Source organism: Caretta caretta, chromosome 16 (assembly GCF_965140235.1).
Source record: "Caretta caretta isolate rCarCar2 chromosome 16, rCarCar1.hap1, whole genome shotgun sequence".
Lineage (NCBI taxonomy): Eukaryota > Metazoa > Chordata > Testudines > Cheloniidae > Caretta > Caretta caretta.
In genome coordinates, this window is record NC_134221.1 from 22,106,125 (window position 1) to 22,116,434 (window position 10,310).

General features: G+C 56.6%; 1 protein-coding gene across 5 annotated transcripts in view; it reads right to left on the reverse strand.

The window, feature by feature from the left end:
- The window catches only part of LHX6 (LIM homeobox 6), a 44,457-nt gene extending 39,239 nt beyond the window's left edge, over positions 1-5,218 (reverse strand). For 3 of the 5 annotated variants that reach the window (XM_048822756.2, XM_048822752.2, XM_048822753.2), the window contains exons 1-4: positions 4,476-5,218; positions 3,503-3,574; positions 2,684-2,872; positions 2,406-2,527 (exon numbers count right to left, since the gene is read on the reverse strand). In XM_048822756.2, the coding sequence (XP_048678713.1) occupies positions 2,406-2,527; positions 2,684-2,872; positions 3,503-3,574; positions 4,476-4,553 (461 nt within the window). In that variant the 5' untranslated portion in view covers positions 4,554-5,218. Of the gene's footprint in view, positions 1-2,405; positions 2,528-2,683; positions 2,873-3,502; positions 3,649-4,475 lie in introns of all 5 variants that reach the window. The other 2 variants (XM_048822754.2, XM_048822755.2) reach the window with 2 other exon arrangements.
- Positions 5,219-10,310: the final 5,092 nt, after the last annotated feature.

Consider the following 10,310-nt stretch of genomic DNA (forward strand, 5'->3'; position numbering starts at 1 on the left):
GGCTGCCCCGGAGGGCACCCTGCCCAGGGAGCGGCCAGACCCCTATGCGCTGCAGGGCAGAAAGGCCGCGCCGCCCGCCTGGCCCGGGATGAGCAGAGCAGCCCGGGTCTCTGGCTGGGTCTGGCCCCCGGTGAGCCGGCACCGCTGTACAGCGAGCTCCTCGGGGCTCGGGCCTGGTCTCTCTGCCTGCCTGCAGCGCGCCTAGTTCTGGGGCTACACTCCGGTCGGTAAATACACCCGGTACCTGCCCAGGGACGCGCCGCTGACCTTGCGGGTGGCTGCAGCTTGACCCGGAGCCGAGCGCGAGCGAGGCGGGCTGGCTCCTGCTCTTATTAACACCAGCCCGTCGCTGCGCTCCGCGCCCCAAGGTCCCGGGGCGCTGAGCTACCGGGGCCAGCACAGGGGACCCGCGCCTGGCTGGGGAGCTCTCCCGGCGCCCCTGCACCAGGAGCCCCGCGCGCTTTCACGGGGCCGGCTCCCGCCCCGGCTCTCCCCGCAGGGAGCATTGTCCGGGCCGGGTACATCCTGCTCCGAATTTACCCCTTGTCTGCCCTGCAGCCGGGGGCGCAGGGGGCTAGAGCCGGTGCAGATCCTCGCCGCATTCCTGCGATCTCGTAGGTCTGCCGGGGAGAGAAGGCGGCGGCATGAAACCATCGACAAACCCAGCCCGCCGGGGAGCGACCCCGGGGCAATCACACGAATTAAGAGTCGGGAGACTCCAGCCCTGAGCTAGCGCGAGCAGGGCCGCCAGCATGGCCGGGCCTCTACCCCAGCCCGGCAGATGCGATCCCCTACCTGGCTTCCTAAGGAGCCCGGTCCGGCCGGCCCCGCGAAGGGGACCCGGCCCCAACGCCGGGCTCATCCCTGCCGCCAGGGCCAGCCCAGGGGCTCTCCCGCTGGCTGCAGGGCCAAGGGGCGCCGGGCAACGTCCCCCAGACGGAGGAAGGCACCAGCTTTGGAGAGGCTGGTTCTAACCAAGCGACGGTGCCTCTCCCCGCAGCGGGGATGGGTTCCCTGCAGGGGGCAGATCCCCTCGACAGCTCGGCTACCCGCTGCCCTGTCTCCTCCCCCGGGTTTAGTCTGGCATCTGGGCTAGGAGAGCGGGATGCTCTTGGCGGACCGCTCCGGTTCTGTACCGGATTCACCTGCCCGGGGCCGGGAGGCCTAGCTCTGCCTCGGCCCAGGACACCCGGCTTTTTGCTGCGGCTGGTCTGTAACTCGCCTGACCTTGGGATCTCCTCGCGCTTCGATCGCACAGCGAGGCAGCGTTTACACTGGTCGGGTGGTGGCGGTCGTGGCGGGGGAGGAGGGGTCGGCCTGTCCTTATACACCCTCCTCGTCCTTCCCTTCCTGGGACACTCAGGAAGCGGCCTCTGCCAGGCGGCTGGGCGCTTCGCCCTGCTGCGAACCCGCCGAACCGCCCCGCGGGGACTAGAGGGGCCAGCCTGGAGCCAGGACAGCGGGCCGGGACACACCCGCCAGCATTTAGTCCAAGGAAGCCGACGACCTGGTCTCTTCCTTAGCGGAGACTTGTGCCGCTCCCTTGGGGTTTTGCAGTAATTAGCGCAGGCCCCTCCTTGCGGCAGGAGAAAAATCCCCTTCCGGACAAGGTCCGGAGTCTGGAGGGAGTTCGGGAGAAGTTTCTAATTTCCACGGCCTGGCAGGAGAGGGGGCCACGGGGACACTCCCCACCCGGCCCAGTGTCTCTGGGAGCTGCAGGTGCCTCGGGCCCACTGGCTGCCCCTGCAGTCATAGGTTTGGGTTGCAGGTGAAACTGTCCCAACAGGACCACGCCCCTGGAGCCAGTCCTGCAGCTAAAGCATTGAGAGCAGAATCCCGGGCTCGTTCACACGAGGGGGAATCCGGAGTCACTGGAGCGACTTTAGCAGAGTCACTCCGGATTTACTCAGGTGGCACTAGCAGAATCTGCCGCTTCTCCCTCTAGCTCCTGCGCTCCTGACAGTGGGCCGCACACCCTACAACTCCAGACTCAAGCGGGCTTGTCCCAGGCAAGTCCTCATCCTCCCCCTAGGCCTGGTCCTGGTCGCCTCGCCTAGACCCTGGGCTGCAGCGCCCTTTAAATCGAGCCGTCATGACAGATCAGGAAAAGGTCCTCGCTTACCTAGGGACCAGACCTGGGCCCGAGGGAGGGAGCCCAGCGCTGACCAGCCTGCTTTCCAGGGAAACGACCACCAATCCCGGACTGGGCCCTTTGCTACTCCGGCTAAGGACGAACCGGCCCTACGCACCAGGCCCCGTTTACACAGCGAGTCCGCAAACCGAATCTGCCCTGTAAAGGCACAAACTGCCGAAGGGCGCCAGATGCCCGGATTCAGAGCTGGACCCGGAGTGCCGCACCCAGCGGTCCCGGCCAGCCGGGCTCGGCGGCGGAGCAGGTCTCCTACCTGAAATAGTCCATCTTACAGAAGATCTCCTTGTTCTTGATGTAGCAGCTGCTCTGCAGGCGCAGGGGGGCCCGGCACACCGAGCACTCCAGGCAGCGTACGTGCCAGATCAGGTTGTTCACCTGGGACAGACAAAGGGCCTGTGTGAGCTGGGCTTGGGGCCAGGCATGGACCCCCGGCAAGTCCCTTCGGCCGCCCAACTGGTCCCCGCTCCCAAGGCAGGGCCCCCAAACCGGCCCGTCCTAGCTGGGCCCCATTCTGCCCTGCCCGGCGCTCACCTTGAGGAGGTACCGGTCCAGGATCTCCAGGCCGCAGCTGGAGCAGACGTTCTTGCCGGCGGAGGGGATGGAGGAAGAGGAGGAGGAGGAAGGCGGGGAGCAGACGGACGGGGTGGATGGGGTGCTGGGAGCCGAGCGGACATCTTCCTTATCCAGGGTGCTGGGCAGCGTCTCTCCGTCAGACTGGGACTGCGGAGAAAGCACCCCAAAGCAGTCAGCCAGGGAGTCCCCAGCGCCCCTCGGGGGTCCCATTCCTCCGCTGCGTGGGGCTTCTGCTGGGATCTAACGGGACCGAGCAGCAGAACCCCGGAGCCACACCCTGCCCTGTGATTAATACCCCCAAAGCCTGGCTCTGGAAGAGGGATCCTCCCCTAAGCGCCTTGCCATTGCGCTGCCCCATCTTCCTGCTCTCCGCCGGGCCAGTCCCATGGGGCCAGGGTTAAAACGCAGGGCACGGGCCAAAGGAGTGGGAACAGCGCGCACCAGAGCCCGCTCCTCTGGAAGCCAGCGACAAAGCTTCCGTGGGAGCAGGCTGAAGCCCTACGTGTCACTGGGGAGCTGGGGCAGCGGATTGGCCGGTGCGCCACGGCCGCGCTCAGACCTTCGCCAGGTCCTGGGGCGCCCAGGAGGTTCTGCGGAGCCCGGCTCTGACCCCTCGCTCCCCTTGAGAGAGTTGCCGTCTGCTGCATGCGGAGCCCCAGCTCCCATGGGGACAAACTCCCCAGCTGCCCCATGACTGGGGCAGGTGCCTGCGCGCCCCCAGCTCTCCTGGGTCCCAGCAGCTCGCTACCTCCCACCCAGCTGCCCCTGCAGCCTTACCATAATCTGGGGGTGCTTGCTGTCCAGGCAGCGGGAGCTTCCCTTGGAGAGGGGGCCGTCCTGGGCCATCACCTTGAAGAAGAGAGCGGGAGAGGTTGGCTGGGGTTCTACCCGGCTGGGCTCTACCGCCTTGGCTTCATGGCACCCTATATAAACCAGCTCAAAACAATAAATAAGAACTTTCTAGTGGCCATTTAAATCCTTTGCAACAAAAGCTGCGTCTCTTTAATGAAGCAATTTGAATGTGGATTGAATTCTCTCCCTGCCTGCACTTAACCCGGGCCTCTTGAAGTAATCGCTCGGTTCCCATGCGAGCCAAGGCGCTGAAAAAACACAAACTACCTGCAATTAGAAATTGCCGTAAATGCCCAAGATAAGAGGTATCCAGAGTGTCAATTCCAGCTGTCAATCAAGGAATCCATCAGGCCACCCAAAGAATTGCAAATTTGATTTTTTTAATGGTAGTAATTAAAAATCGAAAGTCTTCCCCCCGCGCTCTGAAACGCAGAATGCAGCAGAAAGCGCCTGGATTGAAAATCCTCCCCATTCAAGTGAAGGGGAAAAAAACAAACACACTTTCTGCTTCCAGGTCTGGGCTTTAAAAACCAGCCCGTCTGCAGCTGATATTTAAAGCGTACAGAGGGCAGCAATTTTTGGATTCCTCGCCTCTCATCTCCCCCCCAAGCCCGGCCCATTTGCGGTTATTAAGCCCCTATTCAGGCAGACAATGCCCAGCGCTTCCTCCTGATTTGCCTCTGTCTTTGCTAAATCGCTTTTTTTGAAATTCCTGAGCCATTTGCATAAACGTGCGGGGCTCGGCGGGTCTGGGCAGGCTCCGTCTCCTCGCCCGGCGCGCACCTTCCAGCCCCCCGGGCACGGAGCCGTTCGCAGCTCCACCGAGCCGGGCAGGGAGAGCAAACGAACAGAAGCCAGGATCAGCACCCCGGGCGCCCGGCTCCCCTGCCCCGCTCACCTTCCTCGCTGGGGCGCCGGCGGCCAGGGGCTGGCTGCCCTGGCGGAGCGGGGCCACGGGCTCATTCTTCCAGTACATGAACAGGGCGGCGCGCCCAGAGAGACGCGTCCCGCTCCGAGCAGGGACTCGGCGGGTCCAGCACGCGGCTCTTCCTCCTCCCGCTGCGCTGGCCCCGGGGGCTCAGGGGGTCCAGGGCCCTGCCCGGCCACGGAAGGCCGGAGGCGGGCGCAGGGCTGGAGGCGGCGGCGCTGGCTGGGCTGGAGCTGCCGGGAGAAGTTTCTCCAAATTCTTCCTTCCACTGGCCCCGGCGGGCAGGACGCGCGGCCGGGCGAGGGCAGGGTCCGCCCCGCGCCTTCTCCAGGGCAGCCCGGCGGGGGGCGAGCGGGACCCCAGCGCCGGGGCAGGAGGCCGCGGACAGCGCTAGGCAGCCGGGGAGTCTTGACCCCCAAGGCCCGTTAGGCTCTCCCCGGCCAGGCAGCGCTGCGAGCCGGCTGGAGCTCCCGGCAGGCCGCCGGGGGGCCGCAGAGCCGGGCGCTCGCCCCACCGTCGCTCGCCCTGGGCCGGGCAGCCACCTGCAGGGGCAGCGGGCCGGGCACAGACACGTGGCGCGGGGACTGGCCTTGGCGGGAGCAGGGGGCTGCTCGCTGAGCCTTGGTCCCCTAGGAGCTGCCGCCCGGACGGGCTCCAGCCCGGGGCCCGCTCAGCCAGCAGCCAGCCGGCGGGCACTGCCGCCCTTGGGAGACCGGAGAGGACTGCGCGCTCCCGCGCGTCTCCCCAGCATTATAGGAGGCGAGGGCTGGAGGTGACGGGGAGGGGCCCGGCGGGTTCTGCTCCTCTCTCCTCCTAGCTCGTAGGGAGCCAGCGCAGAGGCGGGGGAGTGACCTTACCTCTGTTCCCAGGGCCTGGGGTCTGCCGCCGCCCCCTTCTGGGGCCTTGCGCTAGGCCCTGCGCTCCTAGCAGCCAGCCCGGCCCTGCGGGGAGCCCTTTCATTTCCAGGGAGCTACACCCGGGAGGAATTTGGCTCTTCGGGACCGACCCCACTCCTCTCCCGATAAAAGCGGTGAGCGGCCCGCTAAAGAGAAAGGTGCAGCGCTGATACCTGGCCAAGGGGCGGAAATAGCCCCGAAGGGAGTTGGACAAAGAGAGATTAATTCCACCCCCCATGTCAGTGGTTCTGTTTCACTAGGCTCCCAAAGCGCCCTGGGGCGCGGGCTTTAAAGCGGCAGCGGCAGGAGAGACTGTGCGATGGCTGGAACTGTGCGGGAAACAGCTCCCTGTACCGCCAGCCTGCAGCGAGGTTCCCGTGGGCCTGGCTGAGGATCCTGGGGTACTACCGATTATCCCTTCTTTAAAGCCAACTGGCTCGCTCATGAGGCATGCTGGTGCGGAAGCAGTCGGTCTGTTCATCAGAGGGGGCTAAATAAGCGAGCAACAGCCTCTCGCCCTCTTCATTACACTGAGGCCTTAGTTTCCAACAAGCAGCTGTAGCCTTCCCTGTACGCAACAGTGTCACCAGCTTAACTACAACATTGATCTACAATGTGATTCAGTTTAACCAGTGCAAATCCCCGCTGTGAGTTCGCTTAAAATCAATTGACCAGATACAACTAAATGAGTTTGCGGCCCCCTCAGACCAAAGGAAGCGCATCTAGGTGAAGGTGGCTGCATCAATGTAAGGGTGAATCCCCACACCTTTTAATGACAGTGGTAGAATTCTCCTGTGTAGACAAGGCCCCACCAGTTCCTCATTTAACCCAGCCTTTCCAAACGTGGGGGCTGGAGGGCTACGGTCAGACACCTGCAGCTTAATTAGGGACTGAGCTCCACAAGAAAGGCACACCACTGACCTGAAAGGGTTTGGAAACCAATTTGGTGAAACAGGTGCTAGCCCGTGTGCACGCACTCATTTTGGTTTAAATGGTTTACTGCAGCTTAATTTAAACCAATTCCTTTGTACAGTGATGGGAAAGGGCAATAAGCCTGGTTTAAATCAAAAGAAGAGGGGGCAGGCAGGGGCTTGCAGCAGTGTAATGACATTGGTTTAAAATCACACCTTAGCTAACCTACTGAAACTTTCTTGTGTAGACAATGCCCACAACTCCCAAAGAAGGGGCCTGCTTTTCAAAGGCACTGAACTTTTCACTGAACTTTTCGAGACTTTTCTAATAATAGGCTAATAGCATGTCTCCATATCTGTTTCAATGGCAGCTCCCCTCTGAACAAATATGGGGACATAGGCCCCACTCCTTCAAAACACTTAATCTTGCATTTTTATAACGTTGAGCATTAAAGCAGCACCATTGACCTACTTTACTGCTTTGTGGAGAGGGCTTATTTTGCTACTTTACTCTCTGCTTAGTTACCTAACTTCAGGCACCCCTGTTTGAAGATTGTGGATGTTGTTGATTTCTGCTAGGAGAACACTCAGGTTGGAAATGAGACAGCCCGCGCTTGGCTGCACACCAGTTAGCTTTTCCATTGCAGTTGTATCTAGCAATCTTGGTTTAAAAGGGTTTCATTAGTAACATGATAATTCTAGAGCAGAGAACCAGCAGCAGTTCCACCATGAAGTAATTCTAGGAAAGTAACATGAGATGATGAAAGCTAGAGATGGATACTCGTGGATATTAATTTTGACAGCTAAATTGGTAAGCAAGAGGGAAATCAGATGAAAGTCATTTTAGAGTAAATACAAGACATTACATTTAAACATTCGGGTTGTGACAAAAACTGAGGGGAACCAAGAAAATTCAAACAGGAGATTAATAGTCCACCCTTCGGGCCTCTCCACAGTGACCTGACAGAAGGATAAAGTGGCAGCAGGAACAGAGGCAAGTGCAAAGGAACCGATGCTGGAAAGAACAACTTAAGTCACTTCTCCATGCTTATGGGTTCTGAACTAGCTGGGAATTCTTCAGAAAAGGAATGAGAACATGTGGAGAAAATAAAGGAGCAGTCTGCTCAGTACACAGCAATGCTGAGTTGTATTAAGGAGATAAAGAATGATGCAGTATTAGAATGGCCATAGCATAAAAACTATGTCTAACTAGTGTTTTTCTGCATTCTCTGTTGCTGTCTATGGAAATCAGGAGTGGACTCAGCACAGAGATAGGAGCTCTCCAATTTAAGCCTAGTTTATACTACAAAGTCAGGTCAATGTAAATCACCATGCATCAACCTATTTAGGCACATGTCTACACTCAGCTGTGTCTCCCACTGTTGTAAGTGTCCCATTTCGGCAACACAGTAACACTACATCCCTGAATGGCGTTGAACCATAGTCAATGTGCTGTGGTCAATGCAGTGCAAGTGTAGATACCACGTGACCTACGTCAATCCCAACGGGCCTCCTGCAGCTGTCCCACAATGCCTGATAGCAGTTGCTCTGTGACAGTGACAATTGTGAACTCCACTGCCCAGGGGTCATGGAAACCAGGCACCACCTTCCTCCCCAGAAACTTCCCCATGTATTTTTTGAAATACCTTTTCCTGATTGTCCACCGTGGTGAGCACACCTAGCAGCTCTCCTTTATTGTGTACAACTGCCCAACCAACCAGGCCAGCTGCATGCTCTGAACGGGCTCCTGCCTGGAATAGACATGAGATATTGGATCTCCTGGGCCTGTGGACAGAAGAGTCTTTGCAGGCACAGCTACAGACCAGCTCTACAAATGTGGGATATTCACAGATTTTATGCAGGACGCAACAGACAGCTGTAACTAGTGGGATATTTTTCTCACTAAGATCTAATCTAGTTAGTAAACTCCCCCAGCATCCCTTTAATCTACCAAAAATGCATTCAACCGTCATGCTGCACCTGCTGAGCTGGGAGTTGAATCTTTCCCTGGAGCCATCAAGGTATATGTATACCAGCATACAGCTTCATGCTCCAGGAAAGCAAGGGGTAGACTACCCACCCACCCATCACTATTGGTTTTGCAACATCGCCAACAGTAATCCACCCATCAGGGAAAAAAGGCCTCGCTTGCAAGTTTCCTAACAGTCCTGGGTTCTTAAAGATGCAAGCATCATGCACCTTCCCTGACCAGCCCACACTGATATCAGTGCAACATCCCCAGTGATCCACCAAAGGTTGCATCCTATAGAAAATTAGCCCTTTCTATTGGTGTATGCTATGGCGAGTTGGGTCAGGGCTAAAACAGGGATGTGTATGCTGCCTATCAGGAACCCCATAGCTGCAAATCCATCCATAATGCCCTGCACAGTGCCAAGAGTCACAATCCCAGGTTTCAGAGTAGCAGCTGTGTTAGTCTGTATTCGCAAAAAGAAAAGGAGGACTTGTGGCACCTTAGAGACTAACCAATTTATTTGAGCATAAATCCCACAATCCTATGACAACAGCCCCCACTGGATTTTCCAACTCCGAAATGATTTCCCACTGATCACCAGTTTGCTACTGTTGCAAGCTTCCACGAAGCAATCATCACTCGCTTCTCCACTGTCAGTGCAGCTCTCATTTTGGTGATAATGCGCTGAAGAGCCGGCATGAACTCATCGCACCAATCCAGGAATGTGGCCTTTCAAATTTGAATGTTCTGCAGCCACCACTCATTGTCCCAAACCTGATCCCAGCAGTCAGGGCTCATTTCTTAGGCCCAGAAGAGGCACACCATCATCTGCAGCTGGTCTGTGCCAACCACCACCTTGAATTATTTTTCACGTCCCTTAGCAATCTATCCTCAAATAAATCATATCCCCCATTGTTGCGGTACTTCCTGCGGCTCCGCAAACACTCGAGGATCGTTTGACCTGTGTTTGTAACATTCATGACAACAGTGCAGAGCTGTGCATGCGCCAAGCTTGTCAGAGATGGCAGACAGTGACAAGTGCTGCGCATCTTTGTGAGATTTTTAAAAACATGAAAATTATGGAATAGGGGAAAATTGCATGATGGGAACTTGACCCCTCAGTCCCAGCCCCCACAAAACATTGTAAAAATTCCCCAAAGGTATCGTGCCAGAGGGTGGCATGTTGCACAGTGGGATACCTACCCATAGTGCACCACACTTTGTGTCAATAAAAGCACTCCTGAACACGAAGCACTGACACAAGCAGCCAAACACATAGGCAGACAAGCAATATACTAGCCCTGGTGACTTTACACTGACTAACTTGTATCGACCAATGGCCTAAGTCTCTATCACTACCTTCACCTGTGGCCTTGAGACCAAACCTTCATTCCTTTGACACCCAAACTCCAGCTGTTGCTTAATCAAATGCAACCCAGGATCAGGGAGTGGATCTCCTCTGAAGTCTGAGTTACACACATGTACCAAAAAGTGGCACTATTTACCTATGGCTGGTGAGGAATAATAAATGTTTGCCCAGTGCTTTGGGAATGCAAAATATTAATTGTCAAGTATTAGTAACTTTACTTCCTTTCTTCCATGCACCAAAAAAATCAAAGTTGGATCATCTGTGATGGCAGTAAGAGCTGATTGTGTCAATCAGCATAGTAGCTAATATTGCGTGAGATTTCTCAGTAACAAGGTATGTGAGATAATATCCTTTATTGGACCAACACCTGTTGGTGAGAGAGACAAGCTTTTGAGCCACAGAGAGCTTTTCTTCAGGTCTGGCAAAGGAACTCCCAGCATCACAGCAAAATGCAAGGTGGAGATGTAGTAACTGAAGTAAGGTGTTTTGTGCAATCTCGATTCTCTTCCACAAAAGGATAGTGGTGCATGAGTGATGTTTATATATATAACCTTTCATATAAGTATGCAGGGTCATGAGTAGGTACTCTTACTTGTTCGAAATATAGCAACAAATAAAAATTCTGAGAGTTGAAAGACAACAAAAGTTAAATCCCAG